The 24,762-nt window shown below is 42.7% G+C and overlaps 1 protein-coding gene across 1 annotated transcript; it reads right to left on the bottom strand.

The window, feature by feature from the left end:
* Positions 1 to 57: 57 nt before the first annotated feature.
* On the bottom strand, positions 58 to 24,463 carry pola2 (polymerase (DNA directed), alpha 2). Its single transcript, XM_061786935.1, has 18 exons — positions 24,111 to 24,463; positions 23,843 to 23,967; positions 23,628 to 23,713; positions 23,453 to 23,513; positions 22,217 to 22,320; positions 13,885 to 14,084; positions 13,585 to 13,673; positions 11,641 to 11,793; positions 9,163 to 9,225; positions 9,001 to 9,052; positions 8,752 to 8,870; positions 8,604 to 8,642; positions 8,431 to 8,504; positions 4,025 to 4,127; positions 3,845 to 3,951; positions 768 to 824; positions 573 to 699; positions 58 to 434 (listed from the first exon to the last, which is right to left on the bottom strand). Exons 1-18 carry the CDS (start codon positions 24,193 to 24,195, stop codon positions 279 to 281), a joined length of 1,800 nt encoding a protein of 599 aa, XP_061642919.1. The 5' UTR covers positions 24,196 to 24,463; the 3' UTR covers positions 58 to 278.
* Between the last annotated feature and the right edge of the window lie 299 nt (positions 24,464 to 24,762).

Genomic DNA, 24,762 nt, shown 5'->3' with positions numbered 1-24,762 from the left:
TATAACCTAATATCACAGTCAATTAATAAACATTACAAAAAAAAAAATAGTAACCAGTGACAATAAGTAGTGATTTATTGCTGCTGTATGACAACATTTCAGTGTCAAAACACAGTGGTCTGTATAAAGATGATCAGACTCACATTTACTGTATAAAAAATACCAGTTGGGTGGAACGGTTATTGGTAAAACATATTTACGTGGACCAGGAGATGGTGACATTAAGAAGTGGTTGCTTCTAAACTGTCCTCTGTTAAATGCATATGTCCTTATTTCAGTTAAATCTTCACTACCTGAGCCGCCAAACAGTGACTGACTCTTTTCTTGTCGTCGTCTGATGAGGTGGTACATTGAATCAGCAGCCTTCCATAGGTCCCGCCCGCTTGGCCTTTCGTCAGCCGTCCGGGATTGACACATATACAGCCAATCACATCCTGAGTAGGTGATGTTTAGATGGGTATGGCAATAGAGAAAAAGAAAAAACCAATCACATCCTGAGTAGGTGATGTTTAGATGGGTATGGCAATAGAGAAAAAGAAAAAAATGGACACACTGATTTGGTTGTTCTGTACCTTAACAAAGTAACGCAGCTCAGACGGAATTAGGAGAACGTCCGGTGTGAGTGGCATCTGACCAAAGCTCTGAAACTTCTCATAGTCCATGTTCACATCCTCGACAGGTGGGTACAGTGGGTAATAACTGACAGGGGAAATGTACACACTGATGGAATATAGCGAGAACAACAGAATTGTTTTTTTTCATCCTACCTTTTCTGGGTCAGTATGTGCTTCAGAATGCGAGAAAATTTGTCCGATCCAGTGCCACTGCAACACAAAACACAAATATACTGAGACCAAATGGCTACATAGGATATTATTGGCACAAAGTAGGCCAGTTATTTAAAAGAACTAAACACCCCAAAAGTTTGGGGCAAGAATACACTTATGTGCCAGCACTAGTCAAAACACAATTTCTATTGGTTGGTAGCTCTGCAGTCAAAACCATAAATGCAAGTTTACAAATAATTGGCAATTTCTTTAAGCGTTTCGGTTTTCGGCCTAGGTTTTCTTATTTTTGGATTCCCCAAGAATTTTCATTTCGGTGCATCACTTAAATTTAATTTTTTTAAATCAGTTTATTTGAAAGGGGACAATGCAATTTCATAAAACACATGAAATAATAGAATTAGCCAGAAGGCTAGTTTTCATCTGTAGTCCCCTGGCCATGATGTACAAAAGCAGTAAAATACATCTACAAGACAATATAATACAGGATACATAATCAAAGACTTACTATACTATTAAGAGAGAATAAAACCACACATTTGATCATAAAATTAAAACTGATCCACTGGGGAACAATTTGAAATAAACATTGAGTTAGATTTTTATGCTGATTAAAACTAATATTGGCATGCTGATTCCAAAATTGCAGTTTTTTTCCCTAGGAGGTCAAGTTTTTTCTCCACAGCTTGCCAGCTGATTTTAATTGGACTCATCTACAGCTACGTGGCAAATTGTTTATGCAGTCACAATTGAGACAGTGCGGTGAGAGGTGTGTGCAGCTCCCAAAATGTCAATACTATCAATATCTGCAAACAGAAACCTAGCATAGTAAGAATTAAGAGGATTTGTGCTGGCTTTTCTCTTAATCTTGTAACCAAGGGCATACAGTTCTATTTCGCTTTATACTGGTTTTTTGTTTTGTTTTCAAAGCTTGCAACTATTCCATGTTAGTATATTATTTACATAGGTATGAATGCGAGTGCACAATTATTAGTTACGATTATTCCTCATGTTGGGGAAAACATCTATGTTTGTATTGCACTATACAACAAAAAATTTCAACAGTTTTCAGTGCAAAATTAATCTTTCAATAATAATTAATGATAGATAAAAAAAATAAAATGTACCCATCCATCCATTTTCCAAACCGCTTATCCTCACTAGGGTTGCGGGCGTGCTGGAGCCTATCCCAGCTGACTGGGTGAGAGGCGGGGTACACCCTGAACTGGTCGCCAGCCACTCGCAGGGCACATACAAACAAACAACCATTCGCACTCACATTCACACCTACGGGCAATTTAGAGTCTTCAATTAACCTACCAGACGTTTTTGGGATGTGGGAGGAAAGCGGAGTATCCGGAGAAAACCCCTCAGAACTGTGAGGCAGTTGTGCTAACCAGTTGTGCAACGTGCCGCCGAAAATGTACCCAAGAATTGTAAATTTATCAAGGGCTCACTGAATAAATATGCTATTACAGAGTGCAATCATGAAGTGCAACTCAATGGAAGCAAATATAATTGTATACATGAAATGCAATAACATGAGTCTTCAAGCACAAATCTTTCATTTGAAAATTCCTGTCAATATAGCTAATTATCAAGGATGTACGGCTCCATTGTTCTGCTTGAACATAGGTAAGTCGGGGTCATAAACTGTAAAAAAAACAACCAGATTTTTATTTTAACTTTAACCACATAAAAGACCATTTAAAACAGAACAGCTCTCTTGCAATGGTGACCTGAGCAAGAAGGCAGCACATTAGGTGCCGAGTCCAAGTCAATCACATTCAAGTTTACTCCCCTCTCAAAAAGGTACAAAAATAAATCAGTTGAGGTGTCCAAATTCTAGGTCACATTAATGGTGGAAAAAGTTTTACATTTATCTTGGTTATATTCTTTTACAACACAAAAACCCGGCATTTGAACAGGGGTGTGTATACTTTTTATATCCACTGCAACCTTGTTGTTGTTTTTGTAATCTGCCTGGTGAGCCTACAGTATTGTGCTGTTTAACAAGTATAAACAATATAGTATAAGACCATTCCTTGGAGTTGAATTTGCCTTATTTTTTTTTATTTTACAAATATTTTATTTTAAAGATTCTATTTATGTTTTAGATTGACATCGTTCAGCAATATCTGAAATTGCACATTCATATTTTTTGTTATTTTTATTTTATTTGATGTTCATGGTTTGACTTAAAAAAAATAAATCATAAGTTAATCACTAGTTACTCATTACTTGAATAGTTTTTTTCACTAAGTACTTTCTTACTCAAGTAATTATTTGGAGGACTATTTTTGACTTTTACTTGAGTCATATCATTCTAAAGTAATGGTACTCTTACCCGAGTACAATATTCGTTTACTTGACTCACCTCTGGTTGTGTTACCTTAACCTTGCGGGTAAGACAACTAAACGCTGCACTCTTCACATAAGACTTCTTGTTTAACGTAACTTGCCCTGAATTGCCCCGTTTCTGTACTTACTTCTGTCGGCATGACTTGCTCCACTGAGTGACTGAGGCTGAGCTCGCCTGCCGCTGCAGGATATACCAGGCGCCGCTCGCTTGTTATGCCCTGATGGTTGGCTGACTCATATGGAACGGTGCCCGCATTTTAAATCCCAAAATTTGTCCAGCCCTATATCACATTTTTGTGCATTCGCAGACCCGTGAGAGTGAAATAACGTATAGAAGGCGGCCCCCATAGGCGAGTAGATGCAATGTTATAAATGTGTTTTTTAAAATGAATACTTAATGGATTTAAATAAACAGCATCAGATAAATAAAATATCCACATTTAAAATATGACAGAACATTTTCACATCTTGGGTTTAGTACCCTTAAATACTGTTCTATCCTCATTGCATTCTGCTATGGCGGCAGCCATGGATGAGTGCCTAAAGCAGTGTGCAGTACACACACAGGTTTTTTTAACATCACTGATTTTTGAAATGTGAGAGACCCCACATATGACAAAGAAAAAAAAAACTCTGTGCTTTCTGCTCTAAAATGCTACAAATTTTTCACGTGGTGTATGAGACAACTTCCTCCTCACCAGCTGATCTCCTCCGCCCCCAAGTGGAACAGGATGTCAGTGGAGGTCAAGCCAAAGGTCACACCATCAATCAGCAGGGTGCAGGGGTCAGGAACTAGGGTCACACGCTGCAGGGATTAAACATTATTTTAGGTTTGTCAGTCCAACAAAGTTGACATTTCTTACAGGTAAGTGTCTGACTGGGTTCTTGCTGAGGCTCGGCAGGATGAAGGGGGGCTGCGGGTAGACGTAATGATGGTGGATGTCTCTCTGGGAGGGAACAAACACCAGGCGACAACCGACACTGCCAAAAAGAAGGGGAAAAAAAAAAATACATACATTGGGAAGTTTTGCTTGAAAACGGAATGCTAATTAGGACCACACTACTTGATAATATTTTGACATATACAGTATTTAGGGTTAGGGCTGGGCGATTAATCGAAAAATAATAAAAAATAATGAATGTGCCCGACTCCCTCTGCAGGTAGTTTCACGGACTTCCTAACGGATCAGAAGCAGCATGTGCTGCTAGGGGACTGTCTCGGACACTGACAATCACCACGGGACCTTGAGGCTGTATACTTCCCCCCTTGTGGGTTCTCCCTGTACACCAACTGCTGCACATCCAGCAATCAGTCTGTAAAACTGATCAACTTTCACACCACTGTAGCGGACATGCCACCCGGCACCCCAGCCTCGCACTACCGCCGCTCCCCGCTGAGGTAGACTCTAACTCCAGAGTCACACGCAGACTCTAAACAGATTAACAGAATAAACTATCTTCAACATGACACAGACATTTGCTTTGACATGCCGACACTAAGTGAATCACGTCTGCCCGGGACTTCAAAGGGGAGAACCAAGGATTCTGGGACAGATGGGGGTTCATAAGACAGTCTGTGACTCGACTGGGAGTCAATATTTTAAGAACTTTACATGAACGCTACTATAGTGACTGTATTGCTGCAAACTTGAATGTCTAATGTCAAATCTGTTCACTGAACCAGATGGAATGTCTCACCCCACGCCACAAATGTCACATGGAAAATAGTAATGTTCTCCACCAACATTATTGGTCTTTTAACGTCTATTAAAAGTACGGATTTGTGCATGTTTGGGTTTATATTAACGAGACCAGGAGTCCTCAGCGATATGCATTCACTACACCCCCATTCTGCTGATCTCACATCACAAATCCCTTCCTTTGCCAATGTTCGTAGATACCTTGTTTGTTTTGTGTTTTTCTGTTTTATCCTGTAGAAACCCCTTTTCATTAAATTTTCTATAAAATTCACCCCGTGCATTGATTATGTGTGCGTTTGGGCTCGGAGCGAAACCTCTAGAAAGTCTAGAACTCAAAGTTCCTAGAATGTAGCCACCTTCCGATAACAGACTGATTATAAAGGTTTGTCGTCATTTCGCCTCAAGTTAAACTTGTAAAAATATGACGTGGTGCCCCTCATATCTAACAAATATCTTGATTTATAACGCTGTAATTTTAAATTCCGATAACCCGGAAGTGACGCAGGCGCCGCTTCCAACTCATCGTTTTCTTCTAAATTACGCACAATTTGATGTCCCCCAATAAACGCTACACCACCCTTATCAGGCTTATCTTGGACGGTGATGACTCTGCCTACAGGAGGGAGGTGGACTGGCTGGTGTCCTGGTGCAATCGCAACAGCCCCTCTCACCCTCACAAACTCCTCGATCTCAGTGGACTCCTGCTTCCTCGACACCACCATCACCCGGGGCCTAAGGTGGGAGCCGACCATGCAGCAGAGGACGTTCTTCCTACACAGCCATCATCCATCCATCCTCACCACCTCCATCACCATGTGGTACGCTGGTGCCACTACCAGGGACAGGCACAAACTGCAGTGCACTGTGTGTGCTGCTGAGAAGGTGATTAGCTCTAGGCTCCCATCCATTCAGGACCTCTGCGTCTCCAGGACACGGACAGGGGTGTGGAGGTCGGATTATGGCTGACCCTACTCACCCTGGACACAGCCTGTTCGACCCTCTCCCCTCAGGCAGGAGGCTACAGTCCATTTGGACCAGAACCTTTTACCACCTGAACAGGTTCCTCCCATCGGCCCTCAGAACACAACAGTGCCGTGAAAAATTATTAGCCCCCTTCTCAAATTCTTGTATTTTTACAAGTTGCTTCACTTTAATGTTTAAGAAAATCAAACAAATGTAAATATCAGTTTTTTGATCCATTGCACCCCTAACAAATGGAGAAAACATGGAACACTGATGAACCTTCCCAGGTGCGGCTGGCCAACAAAATTAGCCCAACAGCACAGCAACGACTCATCCTGGTGGTCACAAAGGAACCCAGGACATCTAAAGAACTGCAGGCCTCCCTTGGCTCACTTAAGTTCTGTGTTCATGACTCAACAATAAGGAAGAGACTGGGCAAAAATGGCAGAGTTCCACGGCCAAAAGCACTGCTGACCATAAAGGACAAACGCTTGTCTTACTCTTGCAAAAAACATTTTAATGATTCCCAAGACTGAGAATATTCTATGGATTGATAAAATTAAAGTTCAACTTTTTGGAAGGTGTGTGTGTGTCATTACATCTGCCATAAATGTAACAGCATTTCAGAAAAAGAACATCATACCAACAGTAAAACAAGGTGGTGGTAGTGTGATGGTCTGGTGCTGCTTGCTCCTTCAGGAAATGGACGACTTGCTGTGATTGATGGAACCATGAATTCTCCTCTTTACCAGAAAATCCTGAAGGAGAATGTTCAGTTTTTGTGACCTCAGGCTGAAGTGTACTTGGGTTCTACAGCAGGACAACGATCCAAAACACACCAGCAAGTCAACTTCTGAATGGCTTAAAAAAAAAAAAAAAAAAAAAACATAACGAAGGGTTTGGAGTGGCCTAGTTAAAGTCTGGACTTGAATCTGATTGAAATGCTGACACATTACCTTAAAAAGGCCGTTCATGCTCAAAAACTCTCCACTGGTGCTGAATTAAAAATAATTCTACAAGAAAAAGGGGGCCAAAATATCTCCACAGAGATGTGAAAGACTCATTTCCAGTTATAGAAAAAACTTGATTTCAGTTGTTGCTGCTGAGGGTGGCCCAACCAGTTATTAGATTAAAGTAGCCATCATCACACAGCGCCAGGTTTTTTTCCCCTTAGTAAGTAAAATCACCATTGGAAAACTGAATTTGTATGTTTACTTGGGTTATCTTTGTCTGATATTTACATTTGTTTGATGATCCTACACATTAAAGTGGGGAAATTATGAAGAAAAAAAAAAAAACAATTGAGAATGGGGGCCAATACTTGTTCACGGCACTGTAAATAAGCTAGTATCACCCATTAAACATTTTGCATATTATTTTCTTCTTAGTCTATTAATATTTCTTATTTTTATTATTACCATATATGATTCATGTTCCACCATCGGAAAGAGAAAAAGTTGTGGTTGTGAATGTATAGTGGTGGAAATAATTATTTGAAACTGATCCCAAACTGATTTTTTAAGTTCACCCTCTTGACAAACACATTAGCGGTCTATAATTTTAATGGTAGGTGTATGTGAACAGTGAGAGACAGAATATTAAAAAGAAAATCTAGAAAATTACATTTAAAAAGAAAAAAAAAGAAAAAAATATATTTGCATTTCATTGAGTGAAATAAGTACTGTATTTGACAGTACTTACTTAAATAAGTACTGTATTTGACAGTACGAATAAAGACTTTTGGCTCCCACAGACTAGTCTTCTCACTTTAAAAAAGTACTACTAATCTTAACTTGTTAGCTGTATGAAAGACACCTGTCCACAGAATCAATCAATCAGAAACCAACCTCTACATCATGGCAAGACCAAAGAACTTTCTAAGGACATCAGGGACAAGATTGTAGACCTGCACAAGTCCTGGGTAACAACCTCCTTCTCTCAGCCAGAAAACTTATGGATGGGGCTTCCAGCAATACAATGACCCAAAGCAGATAACCAAAGAAATGAAAGACTGGCTAATGAAGACGCACATTAAGGTCATGGAGTGGCCTAGCCAGTCTCCAGACCTAAATCCCATAGAAAGTCTGTGGAGGGAGCTGTAGCTTTGAGTTGCCAGGGCACAGCCTTAGGGATTTATATAGGATCTGCAAAGTGGTCCAAAATTCCTCCCAAGATGTGTGCAAACCTGGTGATCAAGTACAAGAAAGGTCTGACCTCTGCACTGGCCAACAAGGGCTTCTCCATCAAGTCCAAAGTAATGTTTTGATAGGGGGTCAAATACTTAATTCCCTCAATGAATTGCAAAATAATTGGAATCTTTTGTTTTATGTGATATTTTAGATCGCCGTTAAAATACACCTACCATTAAAATTATAGACTGTTCATGTCAATGTCAGTGGGTAAACTTACAAAATCAGTGCGGGATGAAATAATTATTTCCTCCACTGAACCTTTCACTGACAATGGCAATAAAATCGATTCTGGACTCACATTCATGAGGCAGATGCACAAACCACAAGACCACTGTGCTGCCTGGCTGCACTTCAACAAGATATTTTAAAGGTAATGAATTCTATATTAAAAGTTTCTGATGTTGAGTGTGAATGGATGAAGAAACATACGATTTTGTGCCTTCCACGATGCTTTCGATGCATCTTGAGAAAATGGCTTCAAATGGCTCCATCACCTGGGATTTCTGTTTGGGGAAATGGAGATTTTTCTGTAACCAATGTATGCAGCCATGGTTTTAAATTTTCCTTTGAAGAGGAAAACCGACATCTAGTCACAAGCATACCTCAATTTGTTCATGTTTGGAGTCAACAAAAGGACCAAGCTGCAGAAAAAGGAATACATGCTCAATAAGCTCATAATTGACGTGAAAAGTGTACACTTTGTTGCTGGAAGATGTGCAAGCGCTGTAACCCGCATGGGAGCGAATTTACCAGTATGCACACGTCAGGACGATCCCTCCCAATGAGATGGATCAGGTCCAGAAGAGGTTCAAAGTTCAGGCTGTCAGAAGGGGTGTAGGGCCCACAAGCCACCAGCACGTTGAGCAGCTCTGGAATTGCATGAGATCATGACAGGGAACTACAAATAAATATTTCAATTTTGATTTACAACCCAGGGTGAAACTGCAAGTGACCAATTACTCGACAAAGCAACCAATAACCTCTTGGATCCATTCTTACCTTCATCCAGCTCCATTTTCACTTTTGGTGAGTAGAAGGGAAGTTGGATTCCCTGGAAAAGAGAAAAACATCAGCATGATCCAAGCATGTTGATAGAGAGGAACTCTGGTTTCAAAACAATTAAGTTGATGTCTTTCATTCAAGGTTTTAACTCTAGCTGACCTCATATAGTTTAGAAACCACCAGTTTCCCTCCTGTTGTGTTCATCCCTTCCATTGCCACCACCTGTAGAACAGAAAAAGTTAAGAACACTCAGGAGCGTTTGGAAACGTATGTTTCCACCTAGCAGTCCGGTCCAGTTCAGCTCGCCTCGGGTTGGGCATCGAGAATCGGACTAACGTTCCAGTTCTCCCAGAATCGTTCACAGTTACTTTTCGTGCCAAAATGCTGAGTTCCGGTGTGTAGCTTTCAACTAAAACAGGAAGTTAAAACTTGCACATCGTTCGACTTGATAAAACAGTCCCAAATAACAATTCTAACAATGCTATATTTAACTTTTAGCTGAAACAATAAATATTAAGTCAACTGGGTTAGTTCCACGCACATTGCCTTTTACTTCATAGGTTTGATATTGATACTGGTTATAAAGTGAAATGTTCATTTTAGTCTATGCTGCAGGCTGCTAAGAAAATGGATGTTCATAATTTGGACACTCTTTATTTAAACCATGCAAACCTTTTTTGAACCTAAAAGAATCGGAATCAAATCGTTTGGAACCGGAATCAGTCAAATTCAAAGATATCCAACCCTAAGCTCGCCATGTTACAGTATGGAAAAGTAAACCCTAACATGGTTTGTTTGTCCATTACGGGTTGTGCAGGCGGGATGCTGATAATTAGAGTCACTTCAAATGTGTTTAATACGCCAATGAATTTTACAGAGTCATGTACAGTACGTATAATAGTACAGATCAACATCAATAAACAAGCAAATTACAATCCTTTTTCCATTAATTTACTGTATTTACTTTTTCAACCTTCTCCATGATGAAGGATTTTCTTGAGCGACTCATCATCGCCACAAAAACAATCATGCCAGACACCAGCTCAAAGCAAATTAGATACATAGGCTTGCCTTTAAATTTGTTGACCATGTAAACAGTTTCATATTCATATTATTTTATATATATTTTATATTCTAATGCACAGGTGTCAAACTCAAGGCCCGGGGGGGGGGGGGCAGACCTGAGCTGCTGCATAATTTTATGTGGTCTGCCAAAGCAAATCATGTGTGCCAACCTCCATGATTTTGCTAAAATTTGCATCAAAATTTAAAATTGTCATATGTAATAAATAACAACATTGAGATATAGCAAGCATTTGTTTTTCGTTACCGAACCCATTATTACAGTACCTCGTACAATAGTTGATTGACGACTAATTTCAAAAAGTTATCCATCAATTTGTTGAGTATATGTAATATGAGAAGCCAATTAAACATTTAGATGGTTTCACAGTCACAATGTCCCTCTGAGGGAAACCGTACCAACAATGTGGCCCGTGACGAACTGGTGGAAGTGCTACTCAGCGATGTCAGCCATCAAGTGGCGGATAGTGTTATTACAACTTCAAACTGATCAGGTATGGTAATGTTCAAAAATTAATCGAGGGGCCACATCGAGTGTGGCCCACGGGCAGCCAGATGCCCATCCATGAGCTAGAGAGTAGTTCAACACTATGTAACCTTATGGCAATGGCATCGCGCACGGACGCAGCGGCTCAGTGCTCTTCGTTTCATTGTATTGTATGGGAGTGTGTTGTAGTATTGCTCCTTGTCCTGAGCAACAGCTGTATTCTGTTGATCACTGAATCCTGGCTTCACTCATTGACTTTACCATCCAGCTGACAAGGGTACACTGCACAGCGCCACGATCAGACCAGTGACTCTGGGTGGAGCAGAGAAGGGGGTCTGTGTGTGTGTGTTTATAAACAACGACTGGGGCATAAAAACATTGTACAAAGTCTACACGGACCTCAAACAGGGCGATAGAGCTAAACGGCTACCAGCCCGTCGGACAACACATCCCTGTTTCTGATCCCAGAATACAACCCACTCAGGAAAATTCATCACCACAAAGACAGTTAAAACTTGGCCTGACGGAGTCTTTCAGCAGTTGCAGGACTGTTTCAGGAGGACTAATTGGGACATTTTTGAACACCCAGACCTGGAGGTGTACAGTGACAGCATACTGTGTTACATTAAGCACTCCATAGACATTGTCACGGTGGATGAACGCATTCGGGTCTATCCAAATCAGAAGCCCTGGATGACCATGGAGGTCCAGAAAATGCTGAAGGAGAGAAACCCATTTAGTTATTTCAGCTGCTTTATATGCATATACATATACACATATGCGTATATATATTATATAAAACCACCCAGCCCTACACGTCTGATGTGCACATTTAAGGCAGTTAAAATTTCTATCAGAATTATATTTGTGAGAGCTCTCGGTCGGATGTTGGCTGAGTCTCCAGACCAGCTCCTTGGCAAACTCAAGTTACTTTAGGTGGCCCATATAACCTGCTGCACACAGTCTCAGCGCACAGGCAAAGGAGAAACCACCGCAGTGTTTGCTCATCAATAATCACAACGATATGGAGGCAAAGTATTTAAAATACCAGGTTTGCTTGAACTAACCTGGCCAGGAAACAGGGAGTACTCCTGGAGCTCTGACAGGTCCACACGTACTTGCTGACCACCTTGCTCTGGTCCCGCTTCCAACAAAACAGACTGTGCGTTCAATTTGCCGTTACTGTCACAGCACACCTGCCCCAAAACTGATACACAGTCCTACGAAAAGAACAAGTACAACATGGGAGAACTAGCAGTGATGCAATAGTGGTTCAAAGACAATGCTTTGTTTTGACATGAACGTTTCTTAGTTGTTTTCTGTGGTATTGAACTGTTTAGCATCACATGATATATTTTTTTCCCCCAAAATAGTTCTCATTCCCTTTTGAAGCAAGATTAGAGCTATATATGTATTTGTAATATCTCTATTAATGTTGCAGTGAAGTTCAACATCACTGAGCATTATGTTTAAAACAGCATTTTTTATTTTCTTAGTCAGTTCATGAAATGTGTGTTCCTAATGAAGTGTCCAAAGAGTAGGTCGAGGCCTTATGACTGGAAAATGTATCGTGATAGAAGTATTTCATATCAGTCAACATAAATAATTATAGATTTTTTTTTCCCTAATCAAAATAAGGACTTGGAGAAAAAAGGCTGAATATAGATACGTTTTATTTTAAAATGTAATCTTTAACCTTTAAAAAGAGGTAAACAACTCTAATCCCTGATTGTTTTTATTTTATTTAAATAATCCATTTGGTATCTCAAGACCTGTCCAGTTCTGGGGGACACTAGATCACCCACGGACTCTACCAGATCTAGTGTCCCCCAGGACTGGAATGATCTTGTGATATCAAATGGATTTGTTTTCATCTTTTTTAAAATATAAATAAATATAAATAAATCAGGTAAATTGACAATTAAAAACTGTGATTTTCACACTAGATCTGTATGGACCTTCTTTTGGTGGAGTCTTGGGGTGGTCTAGTGTCCCCCAGAACTTGTCTTGCGATACCTGGCTCACATTGCTCAATACGCTCAAACTCGATTGGAAATATAAAAATAAACATGTACCGACTGACCCCCGCACATAAAGTGGTTGGATAGATGCCTAAAACAGCAAGCCTTTATAAGAGTTTGGTGTGTACATACAGTATTTTGTACTTTATCACATTTATTTAACAATAAAAAGATAAATGAATAGTTGGGAAGAAGCGGGTTGTTAAAGACAGAGTACATGCACGAGTGTGGATATTTTAAAAGAGGCTCTCACTCTCTCCCATTTATTTGAACATACCCAGCTCGGAACGTACCCAGCTCGTAACGCACCGTGCGCATACCTTTTGGCCCGAAGCTTCACTTTTTCTTTTATCCACAGGCACATTAGAATTATAAATATTTTTAAGTATTGTTGTAAAACACAATATTTGATGGTTTATATACTACATTTATATGGCTTGAGGGCGGCGCGGTCGTTCAGTGTCTCGTTCCTTAAAAGCCGAAAATGTATTTTAAGTGTAAGTGAAGGCGTGTGAATTTTGATTGGCCGTAAAATGCAACGTTACGACGCCGTGTGCCAAATGTTGAATGTGACAAAATTGGTAAAACCAGTGGCAGACTGATTGGCCATTCATGAAACCAGTTTCCAAAACCCATCCACATACAGTATCCAATTGCTCAAGGTGCGTGGGCACGTAGGCAAGACGGCAACTCTGAGTTGGATGACGTAACCAAATTTGCTTAGCCTAAAAGCTTCTGTTGTAGCCTGTAGCAGAATGCTTTTCTTCCGATATCGATCACGTCTATCGCGATACATATTGATTTATCGCCCAGCCCTACTAAAGAGTAAAAATAAATACTGTACATTAGATGGTAAATTCGAGATTGGAGAGACAACCTTTGAGATTAAGCACAATAAATTTTATGAAGACAACATAAAGTAAATATAAACATGTCATAACATGGGAAGAAATTGATTTTTCACAACTGGTGTTCGTAACTATGCTGCACCTGCGCTGGTAGTGAGACGGGAGAAAACTCGTCAATGTTGAAGTGAGACTGGAGGTCTTCTCCCAGCTCCTCAATCTTCTCCGTCAACACTGAAGAAGAAACATGCAAACAAGAATAAGTTATGAGTCTGTTGTTAAGATGTATGATGCTCTGCAAAGGTTACAAACCTACAATAACGCAACGAACCTACAAAGCAAGAACATTCTAAACAGTTCAACAAATACAAGCTGACATTGTTCATATATAGACACACACACACACACACAAAAGCAGGTTCTCATATCGTTTTCCTTCCCTCACCATTCCGAATGTCACGCAGTCTCTGGAACATGTACTTGTAGCTGCAATGGAGGGAATCCTCTGGCCCTTCCACCAACTCCAGTTTTACCACTGCACCAGGAGCCTTCCTGCCAGCCCAACGTGTACCCTGCACAGCCCCAAACGAGACCACCACCTCTCCTTTCCCTCCACGTTGGCTGTACTTCTGTGAGGGAGTCGGACTGTAGAGATGAGGGCAACAAGTAGATTTTTGTAGTAGGGCTCAAAGTTTACTTAACTTTAAAATTTTTGGTTGGCCGTAGCAAATTTGAGTTTTCCCCGTTTGGTCAAGTGCACTCCAGTGTTTGCTATATCTCACGGTTTGATTTTATTACGGTATTAATATCACGATATGATAATTAGTGCGATACTGTGGAAAAGCGCACGGTTTTCCAGGAAGGTTGATGGTACAGGTGGGGCGAAGAGGTGAAAGCAGGAAAACTGAAAAACCTCTTTTTCTTGCTTGCCGAGTCCTTCTCACTAAGCTTAAGTAGTTTCTGTGCAGTATCCCACAGATTTTAGTGAAAAACACATTTTCGCATCATATATCACCGTGCACTTCTATCTCCGTCCACGCAATGTTTACATTTGTATACAGTACCTCCAAAACGCTATTATAGCTGCAGCAATAATCGTACTATGATCACAATAACAAAACTGTCAATTGAGAAATTGTCTGTTCACTAACTTAATATTTATTGTCATGTTTTTAGAAATTTCTGCTGTTCTAACTAACATTAAAAATTACTGCCTACTAACACTGATTTATTTGCTTGAATCCAAAAATTCAAGTCAAGTCAGAAAGGCAGGAACCCTCTTAAAGCATACATGCAAACACCAAAGGCATGAAAAATGTGACAAAAACAAAACTTAAAATAAATTGTATTCACACAGAAACACATTTATTTACACCGCTCAAGTACATGTTAATGCACAAATTTAAGATTAAAATTAAATTTGCCTCATTTCTTTGCTTATTTGTTTAGGCCTCCAACTTGAGCCAGGCCCATCTCCACCTGCACTTGATGCCTGCTGCGAACTGTGCCACATGAATAGCATCCTCCTCTTTAAGCACTCTCATTCTGGAAAAGAATTGACTAAAATCATTGCCTGTTTCGCTTCATCTTTCACTATTACCAACTTCAAAGGCTAATCCCAAATGCATCCTCCAGGAAAATATTAAGTACCATATTTTTCTGTTTTTATTGGCCATTTTTTAATTTGAAGTTAGTTCATTTTGTGTTGTGATATAATCCTTAACATCGCTCGTCGCTTAATACATTTAACATTAACATCCGTAAACTAATTACATAATTGAAGGCCCGTTTTCTAATTAATACAAGATGTACTAGCGGATCAGCTCTTGTCACCGATGTTATGTGTGCTTTGCGGTTCCGCTGGGACCGCAACCAGGGCCACGACCCGCAGGACCTCAATGCGAAAATACAAAAGACCAGTGGAACAAACAGGACACTGGCTGATCTGGTGAGCAGAAATGTTGCTTAAATGTAAGAGTAGCAATAGAGGATGTCCACTCCAGAGGTGGGTAGAGAAGCCAAACATTGTACAGGAATTCCTCGAATTACGACGCACTCGACCTACGACGTTTCGACTTAACGACGCCCGTGCCTCCTCCGCCATTTTGTCCCAGCACCATAGTGTTTCTGCTTAGCTAGTGCGTGTCTGTGTTTGTGCGGCAGGAGTATCTTTGCCTTTATCACCCTCTTAGCAGTAATGGTAAGTACAGCATATTTTATTTTATTTTAATGTATTTTAGTTTCTTTATACGAAGTGTCCCCTCCTTGAGCCGTCACCTTATCGTGGTGGAGGGGTTTGTGTGTCCCAATGATCCTAGGAGCTAAGTTGTCTGGGGCTTTATGCCCCTGGCAGGGTCACCCATGACAAACAGGTCCTAGGTGAGAGACCAGACAAACCACGGCTCAAAGACCCCTTATGACGACGACAAACGATGGACTTGGTTTTCCCTTGCTTGGACGTGGGTCATCAGGGCCCCCCTTTGGAGCCAGGCCTGGTGGTGGGGCTCGAAGGTGAGCGCCTGGTGGCCGGGCCTGCACCCATGGGGCCCGGCCGGGCACAGCCCGAAAGGGTAACGTGGTTCCCCCTTCGCATGGCCTCACCAACTGTGGGAGGGGCCATTGGGGTCGGGTTCAGTGTGAGCTGGGCAGTGGCCGAAAGCGGGGACCTTGGAATAGAATGTCACCTCTCTGGCAGGGAAGGAGGCCGAGCTGGTGTGTGAGGTCGAGAAGTTCCGACTAGATATAGTCAGACTCGCCTCCACACACAGCTTGGGCTCTGGTACCAGTCCTCTCGAGAGGGGTTGGACTCTCTTCCACTCTGGAGTTTCCCACGGTGAGAGGCGCCGAGCAGGTGTGGGTATACTTATTGCCCCCCGGCTTGGCGCCTGCACATTGGGGTTCCCCCCCGTGGACGAGAGGGTAGCCTCCTTCCGCCTTTGGGTGGGGGGACGGGTCCTGACTGTTGTTTGTGCCTATGTACCAAACAGCAGTTCAGAGTACCCACCCTTTTTGGAGTTCTTGGAGGGGGAGAGCGCTCCCGCTGGGGACTCAATCGTTCTCCTGGGGGACTTCAATGCTCACATGGGCAATGACAGTGAGACCTGGAAGGGCATGATTGGGAGGAACGCCCCCCCCCCCCGATCAGAAGCCGAGCGGTGTTCTGTTATTGGACTTCTGTGCTCATCACGGGTTGTCCATAATGAACACTATGTTCAAGCATAAGGGTGTCCACACGTGCACTTGGCACCAGGACAACCTAGGTCGCAGTTCGATGACCGACTTTGTGATCGTGTCATCGGACTTGGGCCGCATGTCTTGGAAACTCGGGTGAAGAGAGGGGCGGAGATGTCAACTGATCACCACCTGGTGGAGAGTTGGCTCCGATGGAGGGGGAAGATGACGGTCAACTCCCACCTCCGACAGAACTTTGCTCATGTTCCGGGGGAGGCGGGGGACATCGAGTCCGAGTGGACAATGTTGCGCGCCTCTATTGCTGAGGCGGCCGACCGGAGCTGTGGCCGTAAGGTGGTCGGTGCCTGTCGTGGCGGCAATCCCCGAACCCGTTGGTGGACACAAACATTGAGGGATGCTGCCAAGCTGAAGGAGAAGTCTTACTGGACTTTTTTGGCCTAAGGTGGTCGGTGCCTGTCGTGGCGGCAATCCCCGAACCCGTTGGTGGACACCAATGGTGAGGGATGGCGTCAAGCTGAAGGAGGAGTCCTATTGGGCTTTTTTGGCCGGTGGGACTCCTGAGGCAGCTGATGGGTACCGGCTGGTCAAGCGGAATGCAGCTTTGGTGGTCGCTGAAGCAAAAACTCGGGTATGGGAGGAGTTCGGTGAGACCATGGAGAAAGACTTCCGGACGGCTTCGAGGGAATTCTGGTCCACCATCTGGCGTCTCAGGAGAGCAAAGCAGTGCACCATCAACACTGTGTATAGTGGGGATGGGGCGCTGCTGACCTCAACTTGGAACGTTGTGAGTCGGTGGGGAGAATACTTCGAAGACCTCAATTCTACCGACACGCCTTCCCATGAGGAAGCAGACTCTGGGTTCTCTGAGGCGGGCTCTCTTATCTCTGGGTTTGACGTCACCGAGATAGATAAAAAGCTCATCGGTGGCAAGGCCCCGGGGGTGGATGAGATACGCCCGGAGTTCCTAAAGGCTCTGGCTGTTATGGGACTGTCCTAAGTTGACATGCCTCTGCAACATCGCGTGGACATCGGGGACAGTGCCTCTGGATTGGCAGACTGTGGTGGTGGTCCCCCTTTTTAAGAAGGGGGACCGGAGGGTGTGTTCCAACTACAGGGGGATCACACTCCTCAGCCTCCCTGGTAAGGTCTATTCAGGGGTGCTGGAGAGGAGGGTCCATCGGGAAGTCGAATCAGATTCAGGAGTAGCAGTGTGGTTTTCGTCCTGGCCGTGGACCAGCTCTACACCCTCAGCAGGGTCCTCGAGGGTGCATGGGAGTTCGCCCAACCAGTCTACATGTGTTTTGTGGACTTGGAGAAGGCGTTCGACCGTGTCCCTTGGGGAGTCCTTTGGAGGGTGCTTTGGGAGTATTGGGTACCGAACCCCCTGATACGGGCTGCTCGGTCCCTGTACGACCAGAGTCAGAGTTTGGTCCGCATATCCGGCAGTAAGTCGGACTCGTTCTCGTAGAGGTTTGGATTCCGCCAAGGCTGCCCTTTGTCACCGATTCTGTTCATAACTTTTATGGACAGAATGTTAAGGTGCAGCCGAGGCGGAGAGGGGGTCCGGTTTGGTGGCCTCAGTATTGCATCTCTGCTTTTTGCAGATGATGTGGTTCTGTTGGCGTCATCAAGCCATGACCTCCAACTCTCACTGGAGCAGTTTGCAGCAGAGTGTGAAGCGGCTGGGATGAGAATCAGCACCTCCAAATCTGAGACCATGGTCCTCAGTCGGAAAAGGGTGGCGTGCCCTCTCCAGGTCGGGGATGAGATCCTGCCCCAATTGGAGGAGTTCAAGTATCTTGGGGTCTTGTTCACGAGTGAGGGAAGAATGGAACGGGAAATCGACAGGCGGATCGGTGCCGCGTCTGCAGTGATGCAGACTTTGTATCGGTCCATTGTGGTAAAGAAGGAGCTATGCCGAAAGGCGAAGCTCTCAATTTACCGGTTATCTACGTTCCTACCCTCACTGATGGTCACGAGCTGTGGGTCGTGACCAAAAGAACAAGATCCCGGATACAAGCAGCCAAAATGAGTTTCCTCCGCACGGTGTCCGGGCTTTCTCTTAGAGATAGGGTGGATCTCTGTCATCCGGGAGGATCTCAGAGTAGAGTCACTGCTCCTCCACATCGAGAGGAGCCAGGTGAGGTGGCTGGGGCATCTGATTCGGATGACTCCCGGACGCCTCCCTGGTGAGGTGTTCCGGGCATTTCCCACCGGGAGGAGACCCAGAGGACGATCCAAGACACGCTACGTCCTTCGGCTGGCCTGGGAACGCCTCGGGATCCCCCCGGAAGAGCTGGATGAAGTGGCTGGGGAGAGGGAAGTCTGGGCGTCCCTGCTAAAGGTACTGCCCCCGCGACCCGACCTTGGATAAGCGGTAGAAAAATGGATGGATGGATATACGAAGTGTTAACCTTTCCTGCTACATTCACCTGACCGTGGTCGGGAGACGGGGATAACTCCCTTCTCTCGTTGGACAGCTGAGCTGGGTGGCGGCAACAATAAAGGCACGAAGCACTGATTTGCTGCTTTAATGGCGTTATTAGCTCCTCTGCACAGTCAACGTCAACGGGTCCTCCGCTAATCGCTACTCTTACCCGGTCGCCGTCACTACACTTGCCACTTTACACACTCGCACTTGCGTGAGAATCCTTCCTCCTTCACAGTCCCGCCGGACGACGCCTGCGCAGTCCCGTCTCACTCGCACATCGACGCACACGTCCACACACACTGAGCTTGCTGTCACAATCACGTGGGACAATACCCGTAACAGAAGTATTTCGCCTTAAATTTCGACTTTAACGGTTAAATCAGACTTACGCGGAAAATCATGTTACATCGCCAGCGTAGGAACGGAACTCGTTCGTAAATCGAGGACTTCCTGTAATCAAGTAAGAATACTGTTACTTGACAATAATGTGCCTTGGCAATAATGTATTTTATTCAATTGTAGTACATTCATATTGTTAAAGTTGCTTTCACCAATTCGTTCATAATAAATGGATTAGATTTTCCTCATAACTACTGTTATTGATTATTGTTCTGTGTTTGAGTAGCATCACTTGATCAAGCCTTTTCTAACATTTCATACTACAAACTCAGTGAAATATTAGAGTTCGACACAAACGGTGGTCGAGGGCCACTACGCCAATATGTCAGGCCACCACCTAAGTACAGACACTGGCCCACAAATTTCTAAGTCACCGAAGAGTTCGCCTGCAAAAAAATGGCCCACAACTGCATTTTCTGTGTCGGTCTGAAATTCGTTTATCACCGAAACATCCCATCCGAGACACTATGTTGTTAAGATGCAAGGAGAAACCCCGACCAGCACCACCTGACTCCAAAAACGCGCATAAATTCCAGTTAGCCTCAAAACGATAACCAAAGCTAAGCTGCTAGCCTCATACAGCAGCTCGTACTTTGCAGTCTGTAGAATGTTAATCTGTCCTCCCTGAGCGTGCTTTAAACTGTTTATTGACACCTCAGTTGGCGTTTAGTGTAAATTAACTACCCTTATTTTATATTTAAATACAAAACATCATTATAGGAATCGGCAGATTAATGCTAACAGTCAACAGAAAACCCTATTGACAGGCTAGCTAATATTAGCATTTGGTCACAGGAGGGATTTACCTTCAAATAACAAATATACACACAAACGCCATAGTAACACATATAGACTGGTAATACACGGTGATTGAAAAGTAACTCCCTATTTTTAAGTACTTGTATTTCTGAACTATAATTCTTACAAGAAATGAACATGAGAAGAAAGTGTATTGCATGGAGTTTTATTTAAAATTTGATATGGGCGCCAGCATTAGCCACCAGTTTCTCAAGCCGCCTGGGAACCGCATTACCTGATTTCACAAAGAACTCTTGTGGGGTGGAAGACATAACTTCTCGTATTTGCCCTTCAAGTTCTTCCAAAGTCATTGGTTTGGTAGAATAGACTTGCTCCTTTAATCGTGGAACATACACAAAAAAATTAAGAAAAATATTACATTTGAATAAATAAGTATTTTAAAATAGGGAGTTACTTTTCAATAACACTGTATAACAATAAAAACAGGCATATAATCTTCCTAATCTGTGAAGAACAAGTTTATTAACGTTATGGCGTGACTTTCTTCTTCTACTTTTTTTTTTTTTTTAATCTTATAGTAAATGAGTAGCTCAATGCACGCATCACACCGCGCTGCCCCTAAGAGGCCAAGGTGCACACAGCAGGAATAGCAGATACAGTTATTGACTGCATAAAAAGACTTGCTTTTTCCTGACTGTGACATGAAATCAGACTAAACTTTTTCTGTTTTAGGTAAATTAGGATTACCATAATTATTTCTATTTGCTAAATGCCAGAATAATGAGAGGAATTTTTTAGACAAGTATAATAAACAATATCCATCCATCAATTTTCCGCTTATCCTCACTTGGGTCAAGGGCGTGCTTGGTGCTCAGATGACTCTGGGAGAGAGGCGGTGTACAGCCTGAACTGGTTTTCAGCCAATTGCAGGGCACATATTGAGAAAGAACCATTCACACCGACAGGCAATTAGGAGTTTTCAATTAACCTACTATGCATGTTTTTGGGATGTGGGAGGAAACCAAGTACCCGGGGAAAACCCATGCAGGCACGGCAAGAACATGCAAACTCCACACAGGGGAGGCCAGATTTGAACCAGAGACCTCAGACATGGCTAAAAGCATTGCCACGTTTTTAGCCATGACTGCATTTATTTTTCTTTGGTTTTTTTTCAATTTCTATTATTTTGACAAATTATTATTTTACTTGTTAATGCAGCCCTATGGGGGGCACAAGCCAGTGCAAGCTGTAGGCCGGTCCCAAGCCCGGATAAATGCAGAGGGTTGCGTCAGTAAGGGCATCCGACTTAAAACTTTGCCAAACAAATATCAGCGCTCCTCCAAAGTTACTGTGGGTCGAAGTCGAAGAGGTGGAAAGCGGGACCCTGCACCCTTCAAGACCATCAGTAACCTGGCCCTGCCCTATCTTGCTGACCTCCTACACATTGCCATACCCTCCTGCTCTCTGAGACCCTTCTGTTCACTATGGGGGACACAGCCTTCAGCCGCTCTGGCCCCCGTCTTTGGAACTCACTACCACCTGACCTCCGAAACATAGGCTCATTAACCCTCTTTAAATCCATAATCAAGACACACCTACTCCGGACTGCCTACTCACTAACATTTTCCATATCATTCCAAATTTTAATTGACACTTTATGGTCTGTTATTTTTTTTGTATTGCTTGATTTCTTTTAACTATGTTTGTACAGCGACTTTGAGTGGATTGAAAGGCACCTTTTACATAAAATGAATTATTATTATTATTATTTTTACTATTAGCAGAGGGAGAAGAAACAAAAGGAAAACAACAAAACTTTCCAGACACATATGTTGCGGTTTATCCCCATCTAACAAGTGAACTCTTCAGTCAGGTATGTTGGGGTGGGGTTAGTAGTACATAACTAATAATGTAAACATTATCGCTCATTTCAAGCGCCCTATCACTTAGTTGTTCAAAACCTTTCGAATCTGGATGAAGGTTTATGGCAGAATACCTGGGAGAAAAGCTGGCAGGAGACAGCAGGAATCCGGGACTGGCTAATAAGGTCCTCTTTGAGTGAGGGTTTTCCGGAGTGGTTAGCACTCGTTTCTGGGAGCCCTGAACAAATGCACAAGAATACAAACGGTACAAACTAGACACATCTACATTCCCTTCCAAAAGGACTGGAACAGCAAGGTCAATTTTTTTGTTTTTGTTGTATACTGAAGACATTTGGGTTTCAGACCATAGATGAATACAAGACAAGAGTTCAGAATTCCAGCTTTTATTTCATGGTATTTACCAGACTTTACACCGATCTGCTCGGCTTGATCGGTATCGCCCAATAATTAGCATTTTATGCTGATCGGCTTTAATGTCACAATTTGCCGAGCCGATCAATGCTCCGCAAAAGACATTTACTCCGCGTCACCATAGCGTACCGTATATTTCAATTCAAAAGCTAGTTTATTTTTAGCCTTAGTCTTTTGAAATACACTGAAAGTTGAATTTGCAACTGAATGTTGAAATATACACTAAATGTTGAATTTGCAACTGAATACATTGAAGATTTGACACAGAGTTGGATTTGCACTGGAATGTTGAATTGAAAGTAGAATTTGTGAAGCTGAAAAGTACATTGACTATTTTGATTGTAAAAAAAATTTAGTAATTCAGATTTAAATCTGATGACATGGATTTACTTCCATAGTTATATTGCCTGTTTGTATCTGTTTATAGAGCATTTGTGTACCAATAAGCAACATAAGTGCTGAGAGTACAGTGCCAATTTTCGTTAGCTCGTCAATTATGTTTTCTCATTCACTGTGTGTTCGCTTTGAGCCAGCGATTTTTGTGAACAAACACGAAGACATTAAGTCTGTGACATAGTCTGCCATTCAAGTAATTCTTTTGCTATGTCTGTTTAGTTTTACAGTGAACGTCAACTGGAGCGTCAATAAATTACTTTAAGTAAGCAACATTCACTCTTACTCCTTAGCACCTTAACATCCTGTTATTATGATCATGTGGGCTCTGCTGGATAGAAGTGCTGGAGCAGAGCATGGATTGGACTGCTTGTATCAGAGTGATAAAATCTGACATTTTGGATACAGTCCAATTTTATTTTTATTTTTTTTTGCTGACATCAGAACGATTTCCGATCACAAAGAACGGATGGGGACTCCCCTATTGAGAACCACTGATGTAGGGACTAGATCCAGTTTACTTGCAAACTAAAGTGACAACTAACCTTTGCAGGAGTAGAGTAGCAGTCCAGTAGATTATCCTCGTCGTCTTCTTCACTCTTTATTCTGCGGGTACAATAAATCAAGGTCTGTGATGTGATGCAATGGCCTTTACGTTTGACAAGTCAGTCCATCCAAACATTAGCGTTTGATGGGATGCGTTTCTTTCAAGAAGGATACATGTCCTGTATCGTCTGAATGTCTCTCGGTCTATTTCGCTCTTCTCTTTTGAAGCTTTGTTTGGATCGATTCCTCTTGCTTAACACCTGCCAAGAGAACGAACTTTGCAACATCAACCTAATAAAGTTGCACTTTCAGGCAAGAATTATTAGACAAAAGACAAGCATTATTTACAGACTATATATATAATAAAATTAGTTCAGTGTCGCAATTACCTCGTGTTCAAATTGTTCCAGGCTGTCCACAGAGAGCACCAGTCCATTTTTTGTGGTGCTGTATGCAACCCACTCCAAAACCCACTCGTCTGCTTGCATCCTGTTGCAAATACATTGCTCCACCACTGAGGGATACAAGAGACATGATGGTACACACAGCAACACACTGAAAGGTATAGTCAATGGGAAATGCCAAACAATAATACGGCACAACAAAAGGTCTTGGGACGCAACGTAAGCAGCGGAGAAGCAGAAGTACGCTACTTACTTTTGTCCAAGGCGGAGTCATCTTCGCAAGCAATGCAGAACATTTCGAGTTCTGATTTCAAGCCTTCTGTTGTTACCGATGACATTGTTCTACGTTCTTAAGTTACTTATCTGCGAGGTCGGGGGGGGCGGACACCGAACGCAAAGTACAATTCGAGGTGCTGCTAGCACTGGTTCAAGTTTTGGAAATAGACCCTTCTAAATAAATAGTTATATTTATTAGCTCCAAGGGCAGCCGCCATTAGGATATTTGATCAACATTCGAGCCGCGATAGCAAGCTTCATTTTGCCGCGAAAATCTGCCGTTGGTCTTCCGCCTTTTCCGGTATTTGTTTTTCTTCTGGGTCGTGAACGCCGCAGTATTGGGCGCATTGTTGGCCTCTGCTGTTCCGGAGTGTACAGCACACGTCCCTCCATCCATTTTCAGCACCGCTTATCCTGTTCAGGGTCGCTGGAGCTTATCTCAGTTGACTCCGGGTTGAAAGGCGGACTACACCCTGAACTGGTCGCCAGTCAGCCGCAACAAATGTATCCGAATATTATTATTAATTATTACTATTATTACGTTGGGGTTATGTGTGAGTGGAAAACATGACAAAAACAAAGGGAAAAACAACAGGTTTTTCTTCAATTCCCGTGGTTTAACTGTTGGT

Source organism: Phyllopteryx taeniolatus, chromosome 10 (genome assembly GCF_024500385.1).
Source record: "Phyllopteryx taeniolatus isolate TA_2022b chromosome 10, UOR_Ptae_1.2, whole genome shotgun sequence".
Taxonomy (NCBI): domain Eukaryota; kingdom Metazoa; phylum Chordata; class Actinopteri; order Syngnathiformes; family Syngnathidae; genus Phyllopteryx; species Phyllopteryx taeniolatus.
This window is presented reverse-complemented; position numbering and strand designations above follow the sequence as displayed.

Excerpts from the sequence above, each read along its gene's own strand:
- pola2 (XM_061786935.1), bottom strand. The coding sequence starts at position 24,195 with ATGTCATCGGTAACAACAGAAGGCTTGAAATCAGAACTCGAAATGTTC. Across the intron at positions 23,514-23,627 it reads ATTCAGACGATACAGGACAT|AATAAAGAGTGAAGAAGACG; the intron begins GTATCCTTCTTG and ends TTGTACCCGCAG. Across the intron at positions 4,128-8,430 it reads ATCGTGGAAGGCACAAAATC|TGTCGGTTGTCGCCTGGTGT; the intron begins GTATGTTTCTTC and ends TCTTTTTGGCAG.